This window comes from Ambystoma mexicanum, chromosome 9, assembly GCF_040938575.1.
Source record: "Ambystoma mexicanum isolate Mex_15411 chromosome 9, UKY_AmexF1_1, whole genome shotgun sequence".
Lineage (NCBI taxonomy): Eukaryota > Metazoa > Chordata > Amphibia > Caudata > Ambystomatidae > Ambystoma > Ambystoma mexicanum.
This window is the reverse complement of record NC_090931.1, coordinates 836,372,019-836,399,635: the sequence shown is the minus strand read 5'-3', so window position 1 is coordinate 836,399,635 and position 27,617 is coordinate 836,372,019. Positions and strand designations below refer to the sequence as shown.

Sequence of the window (27,617 nt, the reverse complement as noted above, 5' to 3'; positions counted from 1 at the left end):
TGAGGGGTTAGCGCATCGCACAGAGAGCAACCGTCCCTGCCGTGGCCGGGGCCAAGCACCGGAGGCAGAGCGCGTGTGGATCTGATGTGGAAAAGGAACCCTTGGACGCCAGACACCTCCTAAAATACGCTGTTGTCAGCATGCGCCAGGGAGGACCGTGGTACCTACAGTCTTCTCTGACAATCTAGAAAAAAACAGAGAGAGAAGAAAAATAGAACGTTTTCGGGGAAGAGTGCGTGGAATTACAAGGCCAGAGGCCTAACCAAGGAGCACTGGTGAAGTGGTCCGTTCCCATCGATGTGGAAAAGAGACTGGGGAGTGGCGCCGGGAGGCCGAGTCAGGGGAGCGCATGCAAAGAGGGCCACGCCCCCACACCATCTAAAGTTAAAGGAGAAGACAATTATTTCTGGTAAAGAAGATCCGTTTCCCGTCCCTGGCAAAGGACGCCCACAAAGTATGGAGGAAAGGGGACGGGACGTAGGAGTATGTGCTAGGCAAATGTAAAACACGGGAACACAATGAGAGTATATGCCAGAGACAAAGGACTCCAGTGTAGAAACAGATTTGTCGTCAATGGAGGACGCAATGTTAAGATGGATTTCTGAGCTCTGACCTGGTGGCCAGAGGTTCTGAAGGCCAGCCTAGTTTCTTGGAACAGGGCAACCTTCTGGACAAGCCAGACCAATCACGGTAGCATTGGCGACGGTCAAGACTAGGTCTAAGGAGGGGTGAGGGTGATCGAAAGCCCACAATGAGCACACACAGCAAACCATACAACAAATGACTCTTAATTAGGTGTATATACAAAATATATATACATTTATTAAAGGCCTTTCAAGTAAAACACAAAGTAAATATTCAGCAGTAATAAAAAAGAAAAAAAAACAACACTAATCTAGCAAACTTATATACACTAACCAATGGCCTAAAGGAATAGTACACAGAATTGATCCATAACATGTAAAGAAAGGAGTCACACAGTACGAATATCGTTTAGGCAGTCCTTCACAATTCAAACCCTAACTAAAAGGCAGTCCAGTCCCTAGGATGAGTGGAGCCTTGAGCTCAAAAGTACTTTCGGTGCTGGTGCACGCAATCTTGTGGTTAAGTCAAAACGGGGTCTCTTCAAGGTGCTCTAGCGTCTCAGGAAGGTGAATGAGGCAGTGAAGAATAAGTTCCCACTATTCGATGAGGGTATCCCCAAGGGGGTAGAACAGGATCCAAGAGTTGGGAATAGCTTGGTATTACAGACTACCTTGATAAAGAGTGTCTGGACATGCGTCTGGGTCCTCCTCTCATCCAAGATTTCCTAAAGATCTGCTCAGTGTATATGATGAGAGAAGAGATCACATGGGCATCCTTCTCCTCACACTCCTTCCCCAGTGAGATAGAATCTGAGGTAGTCCTAGTTTCCCTGGGTTCCTGTGAGCCTAAAGTCTCAGAGGCTTATGCTAGCATTCTAGATAACACCAAGCACTACTTTAAGGACAGTGTGCTGATCAAAGGAGTTGACACGCCTGCCCTTAGGGATCGTGGGGCCAGCAGAACAGTGATGGATTCTACTTTGGTAGACTCAGAGGAACTTACCAGAGCTCCTTTGATGCCCACCAAGTTAGCTGATGGCCCACCTCAAGTTCCCAGTAATGCCTGTAAATCTTAATATCAATGGTTCTATGGTCAGGATTTCAGTGAGCATTTAGAGGCAAGTCCCAGGTAACGTCCTGCAGAGGAATGATCTCAGAGACTTAGGTCTTGTGGGTGACGCAGCTAAGAGACCATGCACAAGGTCCCAGACAAGGGCTGCACTGGCCAAGTTCAATGCAAAGCCCAAACCAAAGGGGAAACCCAAGGCTAATGGAGTCAGCAATGACAGAAGGGGAAAGAGCATATTCGCCCTAACTCACCTACCACTGAGGTGGAGGTAGTTTGTCAAACACCTGAACCTGACGGGGAAGAGGCGTTGCCTGAAATTCTCAATCCACATGACCATCCAGAACTCCAGAGTTTGTTGGTGGAAGGTGGCCCTGATAGGGTTGACTTCAGTAAGGGTCAACATGATTGCCCATCTTTGGAAGTCCTAAGGATACAGGCCTGCTCCCAGCTTGAGGGTGAATCTCATGGGAAGCACAGAATTTATTGGGAAGGTGGGCTCCTCTACAGTGAGCCCACAGAGTCTACAGAAGGAGACCATAGGAGGTTGGTGGCTCCCCTTGCTGTAAGACCTTTCCTCTTGCAGTTGGCACATGAAGTCCCCCTTGCTGGTCACCTTGGCACCAAGAGAACCAAGCAAAGGTTATCCATGCACTTCTACTGGCCCAAGATGGGGGTGCGGGTAGAATGTCACTGCAGGAGTTGTGCCATATCCAAGTTATCTGGGAAAAGTGGCACAACAATCCAAGCTCCATTGGCACCACTCCCAGTTGGGGGGGTACCATTTGAGAGGGTAGGGATTGATATTCGTGGTCTCCTTGACCCCCAAACATCCTCAGGCAAGAGGTTTATTCTGGTGCTGGTCGACCATGCCACCAGGTATCCCAAGGTCATCCCATTGAAGACTGTAAATGACAAGTCAGTTGCAAAAGATTTACTTGTCATATTTACTAGGGTTGGCTTCCTTAAAGTAGTTGTGTCTGATAGGGGCAGCAACTTTATGTCAAATTATATGCAGGCCATGTGGAAGGAATGTGGGGTCACCTATACGCTTTCCTCTGCATACCAACCACAAACCAAGTCTAGTTGAGTGGTTTAACAGAACCCTTAAAAGCATCCAGAACCCCAAAGGAGAAAATGGGATCTCCTATTGCCATGCTTACTGTTTGCCTACGGAGAGGTACCTTAGGAGGGTGTTGGCTTCAGCCCCTTTGAGCTTCATTTTGGTCACCCTATGAGGGTCCCTTGGCTATAGTCAAGGAGGGGTGGGAGATGCCCACTCCCCCTATCACTACCAATGTAGTGGACTATGTGCTAGGACACAGAAAAAGAATGGCAGTGCTGATGCATCAGGCTAGTGAGAAGTTGAATGCTGGGCAATCTCTGGTGAAACATTGGTATGACCAGAAAGCATCCCTGGTCAACTTCCCACCAGGCCAACAAGTCCCGATCATGAATCCTGTAAGGCCTAGAGCTTTGCAGAACAAATGGTCAGGCCCTTACACAGTGGTGGAGTCACTAGGTGAGGTCAACTATTTAGTGGACCTTGGAAGGGCTGGTCAGGCTCCAAAAGTGTTCCATGTAATATAGGCTGACGGTTTTCATCCCAAGAGTTGAAATAGCTGCACTGCTGTTGGCTTCAGATGTTGAGGAGGAGGAGTCAGAACCTCTTCCTGACCTGTTCCAATGTGATAGCTCCGTTGAGGGTGTCGAAGTGGCCCCTCACCTGACTTCGGTTCAGCAAGAGGAGGTGAGAGGTTTGCTGAGGCAATTCTCCCCCTCGTTGTCCCTAACTCCTGGTTTGCCATCTTGGTGCAAACCTGACATTGACACAGGTGATTGTGTATCTACCAAAAGTAGGGGATACATAATGTTAGACAAAGTGAGGTCTTACATCAAGAGAGCGATCAACAAGATGTTAGATCTTGGGGTGGTTGAACCCTCAAGTAGTCTGTGGTCCAGCCATGTGGTTTTGGTTCCAAAAGCAGGTTCCTCTTAGCTGAGGTTTTGAGTGGATTACAGGGCTCTGAATGGTGTCACCAAGACAGATGCACACCCCTTCCATAGAACAGATGAGCTGGTGAATACTTTGGGTACCTCCAAGTACCTCAGCACATTTGACCTCACTGCAGGCTATTGGCAAACAGCCTTAGCAGAACATACCAAGGAGAAGACAGCATTCTCAACTCCAGAGGGTCATTACCAGTTATGAGTAATGCCGTTTGGATTGAAGAATGCACCTGCCACTTTTCAAAGGCTTGAGAATCGTGTCCTTAATGGGTTGGATGAATTCTGTCTAGCCTATCTCGATGATATAGCAGTTCGAAGTGCCATCTGGGAGGATCATGTGAAACACCTTGTAATTGTTAGTGGGATGGCAAACTGCGGATAATGTTGGGCGCAGGGGGGCTTCAATGGCCCAGGCATGTAGCAATTATGTTTAGATATAGGTTCATGGTCAGATCAGAACAATCGTATTGGTGCTTAAAACTTATTGCTTTATTATTGCAATAAGTTTTAAGCACCAATAAGATTGTTCTGATCTGACCATGAACCTATATCTAAACATAATTGCTACATGCCTGGGCCATTGAAGCCCCCCTGCACCCAACATTATCCGCAGTTTGTCATCCCACTAACCATTCAGCCACTGGGGATCTGGAGTTGGTCCCCACACGAACTAGGAGTGAGGCTGCAGGTTGGCTTACCTAGTGTTTCTAAAGAAAGGTGCGCGGTACGTAGGGATTCCCGACCCAGATAACTCCAACCAATTGCCACCTTGGAATTGTGTTGCAGGCTCTCAAGAAGGCCCACTTGACTATAAAGTCCAGTAAGTGCCAGATTGGTCTAGGTTCAGTGGTCTATCTTGGGCATGAAGTAGGTGGAAGGAGGATACAGCCTCTACCCAATAAAGTACAAGCAGTACAAGACTAGCCTACCCCCACTATACAAACACAGGGGAGAGCCTTTTTAGGACTCACTGGGTATTGCAGAAACCTCATGGCAGACTCTGTCACCATAGCTGCCCCTATGACTGCTCTCACAACTCCAAAGAAACCTAAGAAAGTCTCTTGGTCTGAGGATGGTGGGAATGCCTTCAATGGCTTAAAAGACTCACTGTGCAAGGTCACTGTTTTCATGGGCCCTGATTACCAAAGACCTTTTATTGTGCAGACAGATGCCTCTGGCACTGGAATAGGAGCTGTACTATCACAGGTAGATGAAAAGGGTAAGGAACACCCTATTGGCTTCATTAGTCACCAGCCTAAGGACAGAGAGCTCAGGTGGTTCACAGTAGAGACATAATGTTTATCTATTGTGTGGGCCCTAAGGAAGCTGAGGCCCTACCTCTATGGGACCCACTTCACTGTGCAAACTGACCATATGCTTTTAAAGTGTCTCATGAACATGAAGGGAGAGAATCCAAAGTTGCTAAGGTGGTCTATAAGCCTACAAGGGTTTCACTTCACTATTGAGCATAGGCCAGGTTTCCAACATAGAAATGCTGATGGGTTGTCCAGAATGTTTAACCGACCTGAACCTGAGACTCATCCAGTGGTGGATTAATTCCCCCTGTCCTTGGTTTGGGAGGGGCAAGTGTTAGGAAAGATTCCCATTTATGTGTAATTTTCCCTCCATTTGAGTACCCCCCAACTTTTTGCTGTTGTCTGACAAGCCTAGCCTGACTTTTGCCAGTGGAGCACAACCTTCTGCTGCACTTTATTGGGTTTTCGCTCACTTTGTTATGGGGAAACTGACATGCTCTTAAAGACATTCAGTACTGGGAGACTTTGGGCCTCATTACAAGCATGGTGGTAGCTGTGCCTGTATGGCAGGCACGGCTACCACCATGCTCGCTACCGGCGTAACGTACGAGATGAAGGGGCCGGTAATTGCCCATTCGCGGGTGGCGGTAATGCCGGATTCCCGAGCATGACTGCACCGGGACCGTTGTTAACGGTGCCGGTGCAATCACGAGTTCTGCTCGCGGGTGCCACACAGCCCGCCAGGTAAGACCTGGCGGGCTGTCAGGAACCCGCAAGCAGAACTCGTAATGCGGCAGCCCGGTATGAACGGTGCCGGTGCCTTACCGGCACCGTTCATACCGTGGCCGCCACCCTTATAATGAGACCCTTTGTTTCCCTTAGTCCTTTCCAATGTTGCAACTTTTCTGCAACATGTTACCCGTGCACAAAGTACCTTACTTTGCAGCGCAGTGCACTGGGGTCTTCCTTTTGTTTTCAAAGGCCCTAGACTCCCTCAAAGGATTTTTTGGTAGAAGTGCGATGTACCTTGGACAGGGCTGGTAGCAACTTATCTTTTCATATATTTTTAACTCTTTCTTGCCATGCAAACTGTATTTGCTGCGGTTGGCAGAGGAAGGTGGCCTGGCTCCAAAATGGCCATGCCACAAGGTTCTTTGTCCTGTCCTTTGGCCATCTTGTCCCTTTGCCTTCCCCAGGTCGAGCAGACCCGGGCCAGTCCTTATTTGGTCATGCATTTTCCGGCAAAACGCCAAGCTTTCACGGGCTTCTGCATGCCTTGTGTGTGTGCCTCCAGGATGTGGGCTGGACTGTCTTGTTCCAAAACACATCTTGGGTGCCAGAGAGTCTGGTGTGCTGGGAATGACTGGGACCACAGTGGTCCGTGATTGGTCCATGTCTGGCATATCTGTATGTGAGCAGATCTCCCATTGGGTCCTCATCGTTTTAGCGTGAAGGAGATTCTGGATAAGAGAAGGCTCCCTACACCCATGCCAGGTCGATCTCCTGAGTTTTCAACGAACCTTGGAAAGGAGCCAAGTCTCCTGAAACTACAAAGCAGAGTTGAAGAACCGCTGGTGACCCGCTAGAAGGTTTGGCACCCTGAGCCCGCTGTCGTCCCGCAGGAGCCCTCTCTTTTTGGATCAAACAGAAGGTCTGCAAAGGCACTAAGTGTTAATCTAAAACCCTCCGATAATCAGGGTTCTAAATGCTTTCTTAGAGGAGAAGTTCAGAGGGCGTTAAGATAAACCTTCACAGTCATATAACCCATGCAATAAAGGACAAAACACTAACCTGGTCCGCAGGGTAGGATAGAAGGATTTAGAGTTCACCTGAAACTCCCTCTACAGGACCAGGGGAAAGGTGCTGCGAGGAAATTTCAGGGAAACCCCTAAAGGGGAAAAAAACCCTGAGCAGCTGGGGTGCGTGGAGATGCAGGTCTCAGACGTAGGTCTCCAAAAAGCACAGTTCCGTGGACTGGGATTTGGTTAGGTCGAGTGGAGCCCTGGTTGGTAACTGCAGGAGAAACAATATTATTAGAGAGATGTGATGCATAATCCTACCCTTAATTAGAAAATGGTTTACCTCTTTTCAGACGCTTCTGAGGCTTCGGTGAGAGGCAAAGAAGGCAGAACCAATCACATTCATGGAAGTGGAAACGGCTGTGAAAAACGCAGGCAGAATGTTAACTGTTAAGGGATTTAAGTTCTGGACCCTTATAATGTTTATATGGATTACACCTACCCGTAGATGAGTACTGCTTACGAGTTCTGATAGAGACCAGAGACTGCAAGGGATTAGGCTTGGAATCTTCGTAAAGAAAGCTGTATGAATGAAATGCTCCCAGCCGGCAGGCGCGCGAAATGGGATTGTTTGAGAATGAAGCGTCATGCCGGGGCAAGTTCCTAAAGGCACACACAAGGTAAAGAAGGCTTAGTAAAGTAGGATGCAGAGTGAAGGATAAAGTAAAGGACAAGTACGAACTTACAGAGCGCCACTTCTGTAAGCAGTAGCAACGTGTCGTAGAGACGTCTTTGGAGACTGATATGCTGCTTCCTGGATCGGGGGAGGGGCTAGGGTCTCCGACCTCTGTGTAACAACTAGAATGCTGCACAATGTTCACGGCACCATGTTAGAATGGACTGAATGGACGACAGTTACGTGGCACCAACATTTCCATAGGGACCATCCGCGGCGCTATCTACGATCCATAACAGTATTCCCCCTCCGAAGGATGACAAACCCAGGTTTACCGGGGTGGCACCGATAAAACAATCGGACCACACGGGGAGCATGGACAGCCGATGCGGGTTCCCAAGTTCGCTCAGCCGGAGCATACCCCTTTCAATCGACGAGATATTGGAGAACGCCCCGTCGATATCGGGGAATCACATATCGCCTCCACTTCATATTCAGGACCAGTGGAAGTCAGCACCGGCGGAGGCGAAACTGTAGAGACTGGGTGGAAGTGATTCCGCACATCGGGCTTCAGCTGGGACACATGGAACGTGGGTTGAATACGCTTCCATGATGGAAGTAAGCATAAGGTAAAAGCAGCTGTACCACGTTTGGCCAAAAACAAAAAAGGTCCGAAGTACTTCGGAGAGAGTTTGGAAGGGACGAACCTCCTAGGGAGGTATTTGCTAACCAACCATACTTTGTCCCCAATTTGAATCAGTGGAGCGGGGGTTCGATGTAGGTCTGCTTGATTCTTGCTACGAGCCTGGGCTTCTTGTAATGCTTCACAAGCCCTTCTATGACCCTGTTGAATGGAGTCTACCATTTTATCCAGGTTGGGGCACGGAGAGGATTGAGGGATGGATGTAGGAAATACTGAAGGATGAAACCCATAGGTACAATAAAAAGGACTTGCACGAATGGCAGAATGAGTAGCATTGTTGTAGGTGAATTCTGCCATTGGTAATATACCCTTCCAATTGTCCTACGCAGATGATATGTAGCATCTCAGATAACCTTCTAGGGTCTGATTTAAATGTTCTGTCTGCCCATTAGTTTGGGGGTGGTACCCGAGCTTAAGGCCCGATAAATGCCCAGAGAGTTGCAGAGAGCTTTCCAATATTTGGAGGTGAATTGCAGACCTCGATCCGATATGATGGTATCGGGTAATCCATGAAGAGAGAATATCCTGTCCAAAAATACCTGTGCCATGCAAGAAGCCTAGGGTACCGATGGCAATGGAATAAAGTGGGCCATCTTAGTAAGGGTGTCAACAGTCACCATTATCGTGGTACATCCCTCTGATTCCGGAAGGTATACAATGAAATCTGGGGAAATAATTTGCCATGGTCTTGTTGGTAATGGCATTTTGACTAATTCCCCCAATGGGGATACTCTTGGAGTCTTTGTCTGCAGACAAACAGGACAAAAGGACATGTACCCTCTAATATCCTGTTGAATGGTAGGCCATCAGAAATGGCGTTGGATTAATTCCAAGGTGTTGACGACACCTCGGTGACCGGCAGTACGTGAGTCATGACAAAGCTTCAATACTTCCTTACAGAGTTCTTCCGCTGTCCAGTCATTTGGTCGACAGACAAATGGTCGACAGACAAATGGTCGACGCAATTTGGTCGAAAGACAAATGGTCGAATTTTTTTTTAATTTATATATATATTTTTCAGGTTTTCCTTTAGGAAAAAAAAGGGTTTTTTTAGCAAAAAAAGGGGGTTGGAAAATACAAAAAAAAAATAATTCGACCATTTGTCTTTTGACCAAATTGCGTCGACCATTTGTCCTGTCAACCATTTATTTTCGACCAAATGACCTGTAACCAGTTCTTCCGTCGGGATAAATATTCTTTCCTCCTTAAACAGTAGTCCCTTGCTCCTTGTTAGTCCATGTTGTGAGAGTATGTCTGGTTGGGACATTTCTAGTTCCCGGGATCTAGCTTCGACCTTCTGCAAAAAATGGTGGACGACTGGAACAAAAACAGCATTCGGGAAGATCTGTTCGGATTGGAATGGGGAAGGATCCAACTGATCCCTTCGTGATAAAGCATCTGCCTTTAGGTTAGTCTTTCCAGGTATAAATGTAAAAATGAGTCAAAAAGGAGAAAAGAAATGAGCCCATCAAGCTTGTCGACTGTTGCAGGAGGTTTGGGCATATTGAAGGGAACGAAGATTATGATGGTCTGTTCTGTTTTCAATCGGATACTGAGCTCCCAGTAGTAAATGACGCCATTCCTCAAAGTCCCGTTTAATGGCTAATAGTTCCTTTTCCAACACGGTATAATTGGTCTCTGCCGGAGAAAGCGTCTTCGATATGTAAGCTACTGGTCGCTCTATGTTCTTGGCATCTGGTTGGAGAAGAACAGCTCCCAATGCCTGATGAGAAGCATCGGATTACACTATAAATCTTCGTCGTTGGTCTGGCATAATCAAAATGGGGGCCCTAGTGAATAGAGACTTGAGTTCATTGAAGGATTGCTGGGTATCTGATGTCCAAGTGAAGACAACTCCTTTTTTAAGAAGGTGAGTCAATGGCTGAGTTAATGTCGAAAAGTGTTGGATAAATCTTCGGTAAAAGTTCGCAAAACCAAGAAATCTCTGGATTTCCTTAACTGTTCTTGGAGTAGGCCATTCGTTGATTGCAGAGACTTTGGAAGGATCCATTGAAATGCCCTGCACTGACAAGATGTATCCTAAGTAGGTCACGCTCTCCTTGTGAAACTCACATTTTTCAATTTTACAAAAAAGATGGTTTTGTTGAAGATGATGTAACACCTTCCTTACATGGGTAATATGATCCTTCAAGTTGGATGAGAAGATTAGAATATCATCAAGATATATAATGACATAGTGCAATGTGATGTCTGCAAAGATGTGGTCCATAAATCTCTGGAAGACTGCAGGGGCATTGGATAATCCAAAAGGTATGACTCTGTACTGGAAATGGCCAAAGGGAGTCCTGAATGCCGTCTTCCACTCATCACCCGATTTGATACGAATTAGATGGTAAGCCCCTCGTAGGTCTAATTTTGCATAGATACATGCTCCTCTAACAGCTTCCAGGATATCCGGAATTAAAGGCATGGGATATTTATCTGGTATGGTTATCTTGTTTAGACCTCTATAATCAATACATGGACGTAGTTCAGAAGTGTTTTTCTTGGGGATAAAAAACAGGGAAGCTGCCACCGGAGAAGTTGATTCTGTAATAAGTCAGTTCTTTAAATGTATATGGAGATACTCCTTCAATGCTTCCTTTTCCTTGGCGGACAGGATATACATGCAGCCAAAGGGAAGCGGACTATCGGGTAGAAGGTCTATGGCGCAGTCATCTCTCCTGTGAGGTGGTAGTTCGGAATACTCGGATTGTGAAAAGACTGTCTGGTATTGACGGTATTCAGAGGGAATGGCAGATACTTCATTTAGCATCGTGCTTCTGGAGATAGAGGCCTTTTCTTGAGTGTTCCGGGATGGTGCCGGAGGATTAATACACTGGCAATGAAGAACACAATGTTCTGAACCCATGAATATTTTTCCCGCCTTCCAGTTAATGTAGGGATTATGAATCCTCAACCATGGCAATCCTAAAATGACCAGGTAATGGGCTGTTTTTATGAGATCTAGTTCTAGGGTTTCATGATGGGCTGCTATGGTCATGATTAAAGAAGTAGTTTGGTCTCGGATAGGGCCCGAGGTTAGCGGGTTTCCATCAACACTTTCCACCGGGATCACAATACTCTTAGCTAAACTGGGAATGCCGTGGGTTATAGCCCATTGATCATCAATAAAATTGCCAGCTGCCTCTCTGTCAATCAAGGCCGGTACATTTTCTAACCTAGTGTGTCCCAAGGCTAAAGTTACGCCCAATATCATATTGTTTTCTAAAAGTGGTCTTTGTTGAGGGGCTAGAGTACCAAAGAGGGAACTATTAGATGAATGAAAACCCGGTACCGTTGTTCGCCTCACGGTCGGGCTCTGGTGTTTCCCGCCTTTCTAAGAGGTGCTATAGGGCATTCTGGAACCATATGCGTGCTAGCTCCACAATACATACAGAGACCATGAGATTTCCTCCTAAAACGTTCCTCTGCGGATAAGGGTCCGCGAATACTCCGCAATTGCATAGGTTCTTCTGTAGGGACTGGTTTGGAAGAAGAGGGAATAGGTGTCATACTAGTTCTGATGTTCCGGCCGTTCCTTCTCTCTCTGTGTCGCTCCTGAAGTCTATAATCTAATTGCATCACTAATGCGATAAACTCTGACATATTGTGGGGCCGAGGAACCCTGGAGGCTTTGTCCTTCAGCTCTTCCGAGGGGCCGCGCCTGAATATCGTCATAAGAGTGTCATCCGCCAAAGCTGTATCCGTGGACATTTGTTTAAATTGGGTTATGTAGGTTAGTATATCTTGGCTGCTTTGTTTCAAATCTAGGAGACGCTCCTGCGAGGCAATGGTCACTTCCTGTCTTCAAAACATGCTTTTTACACTATTACAAAAGGCTGTATATGAATCTAATATGGGATTATTATTAGTTACTAAAGGTGTTGCCCATGCCAAAGCAGCTCCAGTCATCTGAGATATCATATGTCCCACCTTATCTCGGTCGGTGGGAAAGAAAGCCGCCTTAAAGGCGAATTGGACCGTACAAGACTCTAAAAACTCTAACAGTATGCGGATTGCCATCAAACCGACCAGAGGGCAAGGGACCAGGAGGAACCTCCGAGGTCTGAGCCGATCGGCCAACCTGCTGTCTCAAGGCAATATCTCTTGTTTATTTCAGCGGATAACGACTGTGCAGCAGCCATAAGCTGCTGTATTTGTTATTCCATTCTGGTTAAAGGAGTGGAATAGTATTGCACACGAATAAGACTGAGATAAATCAAAAAGTACCTCTGATATCTGGCGTTGCTATCTGTTAATCTAAAACCCTCAGATAATGAGGGTTCTAAATGCTTTCCTAGAGGAGTAGTTCAGAGGGCGTTAAGATAAACCTTCACAGTCATATAACACATGCAATAAAGGACAAAACACTAACCTGGTCCTCAGGGTAGGATAGAATTTAGAGTTCACCTAAAACTCCCTCTACAGGACATGGGGAAAGGTGCTGCGAGGAAATTTCAGGGAAACCCCTAAAGGGGAAAACACCCTGTGCAGCTGGGGTGCGTGGATATCCAGGTCTCAGAAGTCGGTTTCCAAAAAGCACAGTTCCGTGGACTGGGATTTGGTTAGGTCGAGTGGAGCCCTGGTTGGTAACTGCAGGAGAAACAATATTATTAGAGAGATGTGATGCCTAATCCTACCCTTAATTAGAAAACGGTTTACCTCTTTTCAGACGCTTCTGAGGCTTGGGTGAGAGGCAAAGAAGGCAGAACCGATCACATTCATGGAAGTGGAAACGGCTGTGAAAAACGCTAGCAGAATGTTAACTGTTAAGGGATTTAAGTTCTGGATCCTTAAAATGTTTGTATGGATTAAACCTACCCGTAGATGAGTACTGCTCAGGAGTTCTGATAGAGACCAGAGACTGCAAGGGATTAGGCTTGGAATCTTTGTAAAGAAAGCCGTATGAATGAAATGCTCAACAGCTGGCGGATGCGAGAAATGGGATTGTTTGCGGACGAAGCGTCATGCAGGGGCAGGTTCATAAAGGCACACACAGGGTAAAGAAGGGTTAGTAAAGTAGGATGCAGAGTGAAGGATAAAGTAAAGGATAAGAACAAACTTACGGAGCGCCACTTCTGTAAGCAGTAGCAACCCGTTGTAGAGACGTCTTCGGAGACTGATATGCTACTTCCTGGATCGGGGGAGGAGCTACGGTCTCCGAACTAGGTGTAACAACTAGAATGCTGCACAATGTTCGCAGCACAATGTTGGAAGGGACTGAATGGACGACAGTTACGTGGCGCCAACGTTTCCATAGGGACCATCCGCAGCGTTATCTCCGACCCATAACACTACGACCCTTTGGAATAGTGGGATCAACCATTCTTGGCACCTCTAACTTAACCTGAAAGCGAGCCTTCTCGGAAGTGTTCCTGGGCCAACCAGCGAACTGACCAGCTTGCACGGGACCATAGCTCCGGAACCGCCGCCGTTTCGAGAAGACACCTGAGAATCTGCAGATCCCTAGCTCTGTGTTCACAGCACCCTCACACCAAATTTCATACACTTGGCATTCCCAGGTCTGGAATGAAGAGAGAGCGCCAGAACCCGAGTACACACGGTCGCTGTGACCCCTTGGCCCGGGTGACGAACTTTGTGGGTGTGCTGCTGCTGTGCCCCCCTTTTCCCTGAGATGTGCTGCAGTGAAACCAAGTCGATCCCTTGAACAGGAGAGGAGAAATCATCACTGTCCCGCCGCAGAATCATCCCTGGAACTCAGCCGCTGAAAGCCACACATTTGCAGCATTTGAACACGCAACTGAAGTGGACTTGACTGGCGAAGTTTGGTCCGGAGTGCGCCTGGGGTTGGTGACTACTTGCAACCCTTACTGGTGGCCCCTAGTGCGTCCACCCATTTTTACGCACACGTGTCCCCTGAGGGCCACTCTTCCTTTCTCGAGGTAGCCTGTTCTACCATCCTATTCCCATCTCTTGGAACCTGTTCTAACCCTCTTGGGTAGATCCTCCTTAAATAGTGAGAACTTATTCTTGACTGCCTCACCCACGTTCCTGAGCTGCTACAGCCCCTGCAAGAGACTCTGTTTTGCCTCTACAGCACGATCGTGTGCACCAGCACCGAACTGTACTTTTGAACGTAAGGCTCCACTCTGCTTAGGGCTTGGACTGCCCCTCAGTTAGGGTTGATAAAGTGAAGGACTACCGTGTTTGGTACCTACAATAATTTATAGGCTAGAGTTGTTGCTAGAGATTGATCTGCAATGGCTGCAGGTGATTGAAGGGAAATGCTGGAGGAAAGTTTTGGGACTCCCAAACTGTATACTTATGGCCATAATTAGGGTGGAATTTGGAATTTTGTCCCTGAAATCCCAAGGGCAGAAGAAGAGAGCCATCTTATATCTTAAGATGTTGAACGGCCCTACGAATCTGTTGCTGACAACTTTGGGCAAAGAAGAGATCAAACAAATGTATAAGTCTCTCTTCAGTAAGAGTATGAAGGCTTTGTTCCATGACATAGGTTGGCATCCAAATTGGGGAAATGAGTCTCTCCCTGGGTAAGACCTGTGAGACTGGCAGTGCACCAGTTAAGATTTTGAGGTGGGAGTATTTAACGCATTATTTTTCAAATTAGAGCGTAAATGCAATTTCAAGAGAGTAAAAATGAGTTTTCTCCTCTGCAAGAGAGTAAAACGTATCCAACATACACCCAATGCATACGTAAAATCAGACCCGTAGCCCAAAAGAGTTGTAGATCAAAGTTGTCTGGCTTGGTTTTAACCATTTTATTACACTTGTGGAAAATATTCTGCCATAAAATAATTTACAAGTACCTGGTACTTACACAGCTTCATTTTCAAAATTCTAGAGCCTAGAAACTCTGTTAAGAACTACTATAGATTGAGACTGATGTATTGCCTGCAGAGGGAGTGTGAGTAAGCAATTGTTGGCATATGATTTACTTACAGGAACTTGCACACATAATCTTAGCAAAAGTCACAAACTGCTAATCTACCTTTCCCGCTGTCTGCTGCAGGAAATTAATGTGGATCGCCAGACACTAGTTAGCAATATCACTTCAAATAACCAAAAAGTACATGCAAGCTGAATTGCATTATGGTAGGCATATTTATAGCTTTACTGGTTTATTGTTTGTGTACAAAGCCAAAAACCATAATTCTGGCAATTACAGTTAGTAAGAAATGCAGGCAAGTGCATGAATTGAAGACTGGTCCCAAAACCCTACTTCAACACTAAAGTTGAAGTATCCTGGACAAATACTTTTGCCACTGTGCCTTTTTAGCAATAATAGAAATTGCTACTACAAGTGATTTATTTCCAACTAGTTACTACTAAAAAAGCCTGACTGGCCTCTGTTCCACTGTTCGACCTGTAGCATTAATAGTAGTGACCATTTATATAATGCACATGAAAAGTTTATGTCTCTTTGCTTACTCCTTGATGCTTGTTTAATATAACTTCACATGAACTCCTTGAGTATTAAAGACTTGTCTGTACCTTCCCCCATCTTCTACTTCCATTCTAGGAGAGCAGTCTTGATTGCCCAATAGGTTTCTAAGAATCTGCATCTCGGACATAACACACACCACAGCAAATTCAGCCCATGACCGCTAATCACATCAGTGGTGGAAGTGGAAAAAAGGGACTAGTGGTCCTCTGGTTGCATCCAAAAAGGAGGGAGTAGGATGGCCGGACAGATGGGGTGGGAGGCAGGGTGGAGTATGGGGACAGAGGACCAGGATCACAAACCTTGGCTGAACAGTGAAGCAAGGATTTGAATCCACTCTGCAAATTTGACCACATATCTTCCAAGCGTTACTCAGTACAAATAGTTTGGATTTCAAGGCCTACAGTAATGATGTCTTAAAGAGTTTACTTCCAAAATATCTCTGATATTCTGTACTCCTTTAAAAGGGCTCAGCCCTATTTGAACATATGCCCTTCACCCCACCTTAGAAGATGTATCTTCTTCCTTCGTATTAAATATTTGCCATTGTTAAATGTGGTTGGGGCAGCACGTGACGTTCAAGTTGAATAACACTTTTGTCGTATCTGTGGTAATAAAGATCACCCGGAGACGGCTAAACATGTTCTAACTGAGTGCCCCAGTTTGGGCAACACATATATGTTGCATCTTGGAAGATATGTGCATCACCTAGATTGTATCAAAGACCTGTACTTCTGGAAACAAATTATTAATTCTAAGAATAAGGGTCTACAAACGGCAATGTATAGAATTTGGAAGGAGGTAGAAAGACATATAGCTGAGAAAAAATAAGAACTATGTTATCTCCTTCTGATTAATTAGGAACTTTGGTCCTGTTTCTGATGCTGACAGATATCAAATTTTGGTTGACACGGTTGCCTTTTTTAATAGATAAGCCTATGCTCTAGAAGATTTTTATAAGCTTGTTAATGCTTTAGGAAGATTAACTGGGATGATGACCTTGGTATGTGCTAAATGTATTGTAACTCAGTTTTACTTATTATTTTGCTTTTTGATAGTTTTGATATTCTGTTCTTGTTATTTATTTGTGTCTAATCTATTTATATTGCATATTTGGTTTTGGTCTTATTTAATTGTGTTATTTCTTATGTGTAAAGTTTTATTTTGAAATCTAAATCACCTTGAATATAAATATAAATATGAAGGACTACCTAAAAGTATTGAAACTGTATGATCCCTTTCTTTACAGGTTGTGGACCCTTACTGTGTGCCATCTTTTTTTGGACTGGTTACTGTTTAAATATTGTATAATAGTGTTGTGTAGGTTCGGTTGTTACTACTGTGTTTTACTTCTGTGTTTGATTTAGAAGGCCTCTAATAAATGTATATGTATTTTTTATATACACCTGACTGGGAGTAATTTGTAGTGTCCTTTACTGTGTGTGCTCCTTGTGGGCTTTCGATCACCCTCACCCCTCCTGAGACCTAGGGGGTCATTACGAGGTAGGAGGTAACCATGCCGCTATTAACGGCATGGCTACCCCCTTACCGGGTACGGGTCCGGGTTCCTTGAATGAGGAATTACAGGGCCATTCCGCCCTTGGAGGGCCCGGTAATTCCTCATTCAAGGAACCTGGACCCGGTACATCCCCATTCCCATTCGAGCCCCCATAGGGCTCAATGGGAATGGGGACATGCGTTAATAACGGGCCCGTTGTTAGCATGCTGGGCTGCTCGCGGGACCCGCTAAGGCTGCCTGGTAAAACCTGGCATCCTTAGCGGGTCCCGTGAGCATAACTCGTAATGAGGCGGTAAGGGGTTGACGGTTCCGGCACCTTTACCGGCGCTGTTAACCCCTTACCGCCAGGGTCGGAATGACCTCCCTAGTCTTGACCGCCACCAATTCTACCTTGATTGATCTGGCTTGTCCAGAAGGTTACTCTGTTACAAGAAACTAGACTGGCCTTATGAACCTCTGCCCACCAGGTCAGAGTTCAGAAATCCATCTTAACAGCGCCCATATCACCCAGGCCCAGAGGAAGCTGCACTGGCTCCCAGTAGTGGCCAGGGTTAGGTTTAATGCAATGACCCTAGTATACAAAATGTTTCATGAACAAACACCAGACTATCTAAAGGAGATGATTACCTGGCATACCCAGCTCGACTCATGAGACTATCCCATCAGCTACCTTTCAAGGACCCAAGCTTGAGATGCAAAAGAGTCTTTGTGTGCTATTTTCAGGTACTGTCAGCATCTATCTGGGACTCTTTGCCTCTAGAGATTTGTATGGCTAGTACACAGCTATTATTTAGAAGAGAACATTTATTTTTGAATATGAATTGGTGTTTCTCTTTATTATATTTCTTAGCATTGTCAGATTCAGTTTTTTAACACACCCCTCCTCTGCTGATGCTGTTATCTTTGTTTTGTTTCTTCAGCCCTAGTCTTTACACTTGAGGTTTTTGGTAATAGCACTTAGATATCTTTCCAGGTTGTATGTGATGCATTAATCGCATTCATTCAAAACAATATTTCTGGGTATCTGCAGGGAAACCTGTTTCACAAAATATGAACAATTGTTTATTTCCTCTGAAATGGATGTAGACAAAAAGAATACAGCTATCGAATAGAGGGTGTCCCACACATATCTACATGGAAGGAAGGGCTTGCAGATTAACATGTATAAAAGAACATTTTACTTAAATAGGAAGCTACTTGTTAGGCCCTGGTTGTGTATATTCTACTTTAAGGATTTTGGAAGGTAAAATTGCCTGTATAAACTTACTCTGTAAGAGAAAAGAATCCACTTATTGGTGAGAAATTGTTATGGGTTGTTTGGTTGTTATGTAAACACGCATGGCACTACTTGTTTACGGGTATTGACATGAACTTATATGATGTCGACTATGTTTCAATACTTGCTGTTCAAAAAATAAATCAAAAGTTATAAAAAAAGGCACCAAGGTGCTAGTGAAAACAAGCATGCCTAAAGTACTCAAATGAACTGTGACATATTGTGCTTAAAACCCTAAACATGAAAAAATAACTGACGTATGAAAAAGACATGGCAGGTGGCTGTGGATGGCATCTGGCTGAGGGAGGAAAAAGCTATGCCCCTGCCAGTGTGAAGATCATGTTAGTCTGAAGGGGGAACGGAACGAGCTGGACCCATGAATAAATAGCAGTAATTGCAAGAGTTTCAACAATTCCATAGGCCCCAAATAGGTACTAACATGATTATCACACAATATATGTAAAAAAAGAAAACGCCAAGCTGCATCAACTAGGTGGTGGCTTCCAGAATTTGGCTCAGGCCTTTACTATCTGCAAAACTGAATAATGGAATGCTCTCTTCCAGATTTACCCAAGTGTTTTTCCCACTACAATAAACACCAAGTCTCACCACATCACATCAACACTAATATAACTCAACTGGCTGTCCGTAAAAGCATCCATCCTATTTAAATGCCTGGATGTGATTTTCATAACAGTAGACCAGCGAACTCCTAAATATTTAATGACAAAAATTACATCTCCTACTTAACTTGTAAAATTCACAATCTATCCATGCCCTTGCTTGCAGATTTGAAAAAGAAAGACATCTAGTCTTTCGCTAGCTGGATCCACATGTACTGCAACATTCTTCATTCACTAATCCCACTAGTCTTGTTTCCAAAGATTGTGTAGACATTTCAGTTATGTCAGTTCTAGGCCTTAAATCCAATACGAACCCTTAATGTAGGATTAAACTTTGTATATACTGATGTCCTCCTGCTCCCATACTGATGGTGAAATTGCTGCTGTGTTCACTGTTCAGCAACTTTGTGTTATAACATAACTTTTAAAGAGTGTTATTTTGTTGTCCAATGACACTTGTCCTTGAGGTGTGGCAAAACTATAACACTTTCTATTAATACATGATTTTTGTTATCTTAAGATCTGCAAGAGGGTTCAAACCAATTGGGAGCTACACCTCACTGAGGATCAGGCATCATATGCAGGATTTGTTCCAGAAAAAGGTGGAGGGAATGGAATCTTGGCTATAGTAAAATAAGCTGTGTTATCTTAAGCAGCGTGCAAAGTCTGTTAGCAGTAGATGTAATTTGGTTTAGTGTAGTTGGATGCTGCACTTTCATTGGTAGTTTAAAGACAAACAGTAAATAGGCATTCTGGGTTACTTTACCAATAAGAATTTCTTCTATTGTTGCCCAGTAGCCTGTACCAAGCAGCTGAGTAAAACGTTGGCCTGGCCAGCAACAGAAGACATTTTGATTGGTATTTTCTGTTCAACGTAGCACAGTCACATGACATGCCTTTACTTCAAGGCTTGCAACAGCAGAAACCTGAATCACACGTTTCTGAAACAACTTGCTCACCTCAAAGTAGGCATCTTGTGAATTTTATTGAACATACGATCCAACCTCTTAAGGATGAGGATAAGGGCAGGCCTCACTGCTTCGGCAGTCCAGTCGGTGATGGGCAGCATCTCCATGATGTATCGCCGGAGGCCACGGCTTTCCATCGTCTGTGTGTCATAGGGTGCCAGCTTCAGAAGGGAATGTGCAATTTCTGCCAACCTGAAATTATTGGACATTAGGAGGGGTTTTGAATGCCTGTCTAGCCTTGCTAGCTCCCCTTTGGAGAACTCTGACACAGCCCAAAGGATTGAGGATAAACATGGCTTGGTCTATGAGGTAAATGGATGGCTTTGTGGAGAACAACAGTATCCAACTAAGCTACCAGCACAGTGGTGTTGTGTACTGTATGATGTCCAATACATTGCTCCTAGGTTCACTTCATTCACAGATATTCTAGAGGTCAAATTGCTTGGTTTATGCAGTAAATTGGTGGATGTTTGGAGAACAACAGTAGCAGACTAGGCTACCAATACAGTGGTGTTGAGTGCTATAGTGTACCCCAACAATTGCTCAAACACTCACTTCAATTAGATATCTTTTAGTGGTACAAATGCTTGGTCTGCGCAGTAAATTGGTGTCTATGTGGAGGATAATAGTATAAGATGGCTTACAAGCCATATGCTTCTAGATTCACTTAAAATTGAGATCTCTTGGAGGTCATACATAAGAAGCATGGCATTAATGATTTACCCTGCACATTGGCGTTTGCTGGCTCTTGATTGACTAACCTTCATAATAAGTTAATCAGCAAGTTGCATATGAAACATGTCAGATAGTATAATAACAGAAGACAATTGAAGACACATCCACAAAGCATGGCCAGCCTGTTATCTGCACAATTAAAATTCTATTTTCTGTATTTCACATTTATTCAAGTTGTTTTCCACTATGCTGTAAAACACATGTATAATTAAAACATAATTGACATGTTCATATGGCTTATAGTGCAGGTATTACACTCTCAACAACAGGAGTAACCCGGCTGATGATACAAATCTCTTTTTTGATTTATTCAATCAAATCTGTTTACAAATCTTTCTGAAATCAAGAAAACTTGCTTTTATGAACAAAACACAGTTTCTCCCTGAAAATGACACAGTATAAATGTTAGTGACACAATACATTAGTAGTCCAGCTGGTGTGAGAGATGTATGCCACAAACTAACCAAACAAGAATAAACATGGACATCATGCCATTGAACAGGCCTAGACATAGTTTAATATAATAGGGAGATGCAAAAGCAAAAAACACATTATTGGCCCCTCCTGCACCAGAAGTGAGGCCTTGGTACCTTTACATGGGAACGTGGGCCTTCTGTCCTCAGTTATACACATTTGTCACCCCTTTCTCACTATTGAAAAGACGATGAAGAGTGATCAAAAAAGGGAATCTGGTAAGAAATACTTTATACATCCGAAAGAATATTACTGACAGTCTTCTAATGGATATGTTTCTTCCAAAGATTACTAATCTTTGAAAGGCTCCCAAAGCCATAATAGAAGGGTGGATAGAAGAATGGAAATCTGTAATACACCCAAGGGTATTGATGCATAGAATCTCCACTCAAGCATCATCATCAGCCAGTGTGTCAAGATGATTCTGTTTTGTGACATGTGAAGGAAGGGTGCATGTTTCTGACTGAAGGATGTCCAACAAGATAACCTCTCTCTGCATCGACCCCTTGTAGGATGGGTCCTTGGGCATTTGGGGGGGCTTTATTCTCTAACTCATATCATTTTTGATCCCCAACAAAATCCATCTTTAAATCATTTCTTTTAAGACAGCTTTCCCCTAACAATATTGTGTTCTTACCAGTGCCTGACATCAATTGGAGCAATAGCCTCAGATGCCTGCCACTGTTTTTCCAGGCGTCTTTATCCCAGCCACAATTAAATGCTTCAGGGGCAGAAAATACAGGGGCGCACAGAATTTACTTCAGTGCATGATGAGGCAGATAAAAAACAACAGGATGGCCGGTAGTTTATGAGCCCACAACGTTCCAGTAAGAATCCATGGGAGGGCTTATCAAAATCTGGAACAACCATGCCAGGCAACCTTTCCCTGGGCTCAAAAACGTCCCTTCTACTTACCTGCATTGTGTCTCCTTGCTATCCTTGGAGACATGACCAAGGATGAGGAATGATGAACATTCTGAAGATGGGAGGTGGCAGTGTGCTCAAGTACTTCAGTTGTGAGTGCTCCAGGATGCTGCATGAAGAAGTGGAAGGATGGGAGGCAACAGGTGACCGAAAGCCCAAGAATTATGCAAAAAGACAATGTTGTAGTCTAATGAAGAGAGACCGACTGAAAGGGAAACGAGAGGGAGCGGAGTGACAGGGCACAAACAGTGACCAAAGTCAGAAGGAAGGCTGAGTCATAACGTCATAACGCCTCCTTTTATATTTATGTCCATTTGCTGGAAACACTAACGTATGGTAGCGCAAGGTGTCATCTTGTAATGGAGCTTTTACAGATAACTTTTACTGAGGATACAACATACAAGGTCATGCAAAGCACTAAAAGAGCTAATCATTAGAATGGAACGCCTTGGTTTGGGCCGTGTAGAATCTTAGAGTCCAACCTAAACCACCATTCCTATATTTGATATGATATGATTTGGTATTTATTACGTGCCTGTACACAAGTGTTTCTAGGCGCCACAAGACAAGGGAGAGGAGGCAGAGGGACGACGAGACAAATGATCCTACTAGGCCTTCTGTCATTCGGATCGTGCAAGTGCAAGAACAAGAAAGTACACCGAAAGATTAATTTCCTGCTTTAAATAAAATTCTGAAAAGACCTTTGGGAGAAAGCAGCATCTAACTTTTGGAATAACCTTCACTCTAGAAAACATTTTAAAAAAGACGGTGAACCCCACAGGGTCGGCAGTACTGAGATCTTTCTAGAAGAAGGGATTATCTCTAGAAAATCGCCTTTTGAAAACAACCTCAATGGGCTTGAATACATAAGCCTGAATGAAACAAGCATCAAGAATATCAATACTAAGTTAAGGATCCAGAACGGGACCACAGAAGGTTTGAGTGGAAAAGCAATAAGTACCTACTACAGTTGGAACAGAAACATATGATCCCTCCTCAGAATTCCTCTAGAAAATGGGCAGGGCAACAAGATAGCCCTTCAACTATACCGATATTGGGGCCAGCTTTTGTCAACAACAAGAACTCTTAAACTGTGATAATTGGGCAGGGCCAGTCTCCGTTGGGAAAGTCTGAACAAGCTGAACAATTCTCTGTAGTACTGTGGGGTTTTCTACCTCCTGATAGTTGGACTAGGAGTAAGGTGAAGAGCTTGTGGGTCGATCCTTGTAGCAGGGGTCATATTCATTCCCACTCCTAACACCATGTGTCACAGAGGAGGAGGAACAGACTACATGAGACACAAGGAATAGAGGAGTTACACTTGCTTTATTCTTTCAATGCATAAACAGTGACGAGTTACAAGGCAAAAGGGTGCATTGTAAACATAAGAGGATTACAATAATGAGTGAATCTGATGGAGACAGCAGAGAGCATGTGGGTATCCCCCATTCACCCTTTACGATTCTCCGACTCCATCCCTATTAAAACCTTGGTCCAGATTTGATTTCATGTAGGTCCAGGTGAGAAACACTCCCACAGGATACAGTGTTATATCAGCTAGAATATCGAAAAGGAAAAGGAACGCTAGGTTTCAATACAGTTAGGATGGTGGGGTGAATAAATCTTGTGCAAGGGTCCAATATATGTTTAATATCCAATTTCCTAATTTAACAAACAAGATCTCAGGGCTATTACACCCTGGTAGTGTCCTTCAAGTCAATCACAGACTGTTGGTGTTTTGTGTCCCAGGATTTTCTCTCTTAGTTGTGGCACTTGGATTCCAGAGAAACACCACTCTCAGAGTCTGTAATTGTGGATCCCACACCTAGCAGGGCAGGACCATGTCCTTCTACCCCTTTCTCTTGATCACCTGGTCAACATGCTCCTACTGGGGAAAGACCTTATGCTGCCACCCCCGTGCCACTTTGCTATGTGCAGGATTTTCTCCACCCAAGCCTGGTTGCTCGTTGTGCTGCAGTTATTGTTTGCAAATTGTTTACAGGCTATTCTCAAAATGTTTCAATTTCTTCAATATTTGGCAAGCTTCAGCCTCAGCATGGTAGCAATGTCTCACTTTTTGTTAATCTCCAACTCTGGGCAAACCTGAAACCGGTTGCTCCTTCTCAAATGGTCTATGCTGCTTCAGCTTCTGGTTTATGGCCCCCAATAGGCTCCTTCCACCTCTCCTTTTGACCTTTCACTAGTTTCGGATATTTTACTTAGCCACCTGCTATTCTCGCCTACTACTCTTGCCACCACCACACCAACTGTCTGTAACACTGTGTTTAACCCACAACACTGGCCTCCTTCAGCCTTTATTTACTCCGTGGTATGGGATTCACATTTTTCTATAATGGCAGTGATTGGTTGGGCCCTTTCATTATTAGTTTGGGATCATGGTATTCAATGTTTCAGTTGGGCCCCCCTCTACCTCTCATGTCTCCCATTTTGGCACCACAAAAAATCATACAAAAAAATTAAATTGCAATTTTATATGACGCTGCGCGGCAAAGAGCTGGGCCAGGGATGTTCCGTGTTGCCTTGCTTCCAAGACAAACATGCTGCCACTGAGCTATCCTTCCGGTGGTATGTTCACCTCACCTCCATATGTGGTGTGTACCTGGGTTGGCCACGATCCCTAATATATTACTGAGTTTTCATCGAGTGAATAATATGTGAACTTCCCTTCCTCTCATAAAGCCAAGTCCATCAGCAAATTAAGACTACATCATAAGCAACTTTACCATTACGTTTTTCTTCGTATGGAGACTACGGGCCTCATTAAGAGGTTGGTAATTCTGTTACCGCCACTTTTCCTGCGCTGTCAAATTACAAGTTTGACTGAATTACCACTGGTGGAATTACCAACGATTACTGATGATTTTTTAAAGAAAAAAAGGAGGATTTACCTCCCGCTTGATGCTGGAGGTAAATCCAAAAATCAGTGGAATTCCCACGTAATTCCACCGGTGTTAATTATGCCAAAAATCCCCAAAGGAGTCCTATGGACACCGAAAAATGGGGATTTACATCGTCTTCCATCACTTGTAATCCAGTGGTAAACACACGGGACCAAGTGGTGGTAACAGTAATTCTGTTTGACGGTATTTCAGGGGACTTACCAATGAAATATCACCAAACTCGCGATGAGGCTCTATTTTCTTTGCAGAATCTTGATCTTTAAAATATTTCTCAACAATACCTAGCAAATTCAGAAGGATGAGTCTTGGATATTCAAGATGAAAATAATGCGCTACTTGAAGATTTGTTGAATTACGATTTTCAAACTTTCTCTGCTAGCACATCATAGTACATAAAATAATGTTTTGGGAAAGTATGCATGTTTTGTTGCTGCTTTGCAGATTACTGAATAGGAACATCCCTTTAGAATAATATTAAGCTCCTCTTTCGTTTGCAATTAAGACTTGAAGCCGAGTGACACGAGAAATGCCAATGGTTATGGGCTCGGAAGTTCAATTTAGACATCTGAGCTAAATAAGAGTGCATAAGGAGGGATTAGGGCCAACAAACCTGGGTTTTCCCAGTGGTACCTGACTTTTGAGGATATTAGTATAGGGCAGTGAGGCTAGCGAAGGAGTGTTGACCAGGAGTTGTTCCCTTAAGACACTTTTAGGTGCATTAACCTTCAGAGCAAATGACATTTAGCTGCCACGGATCAGCAAACCATTTTCTTTTCCACAGTGTGCAGACGTAGAAATTACTCACCATAATGATCTTCCTATGGATTCTTCCCCCGCAGATTCCTCATCTGACAGATATCCTCATCGAGCTGTGCTGCTTTGGAAAACTTCGACAGGGGTCATGGTGGACCCCAACTCGCCCATCGATCGTCGATCCGTCTTGCTCGGTGCTCGATCATCGGCTGCGGATGTGACCTTAGGTGTCGTACATCTATTGCTTCACTGTGCCCCATACCTCAGCTCCCCCTTTTTCCCTGCTTTTGAACGCTGCAGAGGGAATTATGGCAGGCAAGGCTAATCAGCCTACAAAAAACTTGAAAAAGGGAAACATACCAGAAATGAAAAAGCTTGCAAAAAAAGCTTTTTTTAGAATCAATGGGCATTTATTTTTTTTAAAAATCAAACGACTAGCCAGATAGAAGCGGTCACATCAGAGCCATTGTCTGGTGTCTCTTGGCTTAGAAAGGTGCACCTGGCCAAAAGAACTTTCTGAGCGGAGATGGACAAGAGGGGAAATTTGTGGTAGAACAATCCATAGAAATATCATTACGTTGAGTAATTTCTCCTTTAATGGATTGCTTTTCTGACGCAGATTCCTCATCGCCCCTCGCATCCATCCGCGCTCAGAAAGTTCTTATGGCCTGGCCCCAGGCAGTTAAGATGACGGAGGAGGGCAGAAAGTGTTACAGTAGCAGATTTTGCAGCACTGCCTTACCAAAACGTGTGTCAACCCAGCGGGTAACATCCAGACAATAGTGTCTAGTAAATGTGTGCAAGGATGACCAAGTGGCCGCACAACAAATGTCCCTAATGGGCACTCCCCTCTGCAAGGCCGTAGAGGCCGATACGCCTCTTGTCGAGTGTGCCCTGAGGCCGGAAGGAAGCTCTTTGCCTACAGATTGGTAGCACTCTACATTGCACAGGATGATCCACCGCAACAGAGTCTGCTTAGTTACAGGCAGATCTTAGCGCAACAAAGAATGGACCACGAACAGCTGGTCAAATTTCCAGAACTCAGAAGTCCTAAAGACATAAAAGCTTGAAGGCTCTTTTGCGGTATAAGCGATGGAACCGCTCCTCCTCCTTAGAGTCATGTGGTGGAGGGTAGAAAACCAGTAGGTCTATGGCCTGAGAAAGGTGGAATTCAGATAGCACTTGAGGAAGAAAATCAGGTCATAATCTAAGGGAAACCTTTTCCGAAAGAACCTAAGGGACGGGGGCTTGCAACACAAGGCCTGAAGTTTGCTAATTCTCCTGGCTGAATAATTGCAACCAGAAAGGCTGTCTTCAAGGATAGCAGCCATAATGAACCAGAATGCATGGGCTCAAACAGAGCCACCATCAACGTTAGAACCAGATTCAAATCCCACTCTGGGAGTTGGCGGAAACTTATTTACAAGGCCCTTCAGGAATTGGGTCATAACCGGGATCGTGAAGAAGGAACCTTGATCCGGGGTCCTTTTAATTAGAGACAAGGCTGCCAAATATTCTAAGACTGTGGTGACCTCAAGGCCCACTGAGGCCAGTGACAGACGGAACTACATCACTGCAGTGGCGGGGCAAGAGATGTGGTCAATCTCATGTTCCGTGCACCACGCTTCAAATTTTCTCCAGCTACAAGATCATGGTTGCCCGAAACCTCCTCAATCTCCTGAGAACCGATGGGATGACGGGAACCGGGCAAAGGCATAGTAGAAAGGGAAGGTCCAATCCACCAGAAATGCTTCCCCCAGTGTGCTCTTTGCTGCGAATTCCCTCAAGCAAAACTGTCTGCACTTTCTGTTGGACTCTGTGGCAAAGATCCACTGATGGGGGACCCCAGCGAGAGAAGACCTCCTATAGGACTTCCTAGCACACTTCCCACTTGTGTGAGACCGTGCTGCGCCTGCTGAGAACATCCGCGAAGCCATTCTATGTCCCCACCAGATGAACTA

At 44.7% G+C, this 27,617-nt stretch overlaps 1 protein-coding gene across 21 annotated transcripts in view; it reads right to left on the bottom strand.

Moving 5' to 3' along the window:
- UNC80 (unc-80 homolog, NALCN channel complex subunit) overlaps window positions 1–27,617 on the bottom strand; it is a 3,486,058-nt gene that overhangs the window by 709,233 nt on the left and 2,749,208 nt on the right. For 20 of the 21 annotated variants that reach the window (XM_069615884.1, XM_069615886.1, XM_069615890.1 and 17 more), the window contains one exon: window positions 19,841–20,041. The exons of the other annotated variant lie outside the window; for it this stretch is intronic. In XM_069615884.1, coding sequence (XP_069471985.1) covers window positions 19,841–20,041 — 201 coding nt within the window. The remainder of the gene's footprint in view (window positions 1–19,840; window positions 20,042–27,617) is intronic. 21 annotated transcript variants of the gene reach the window in all.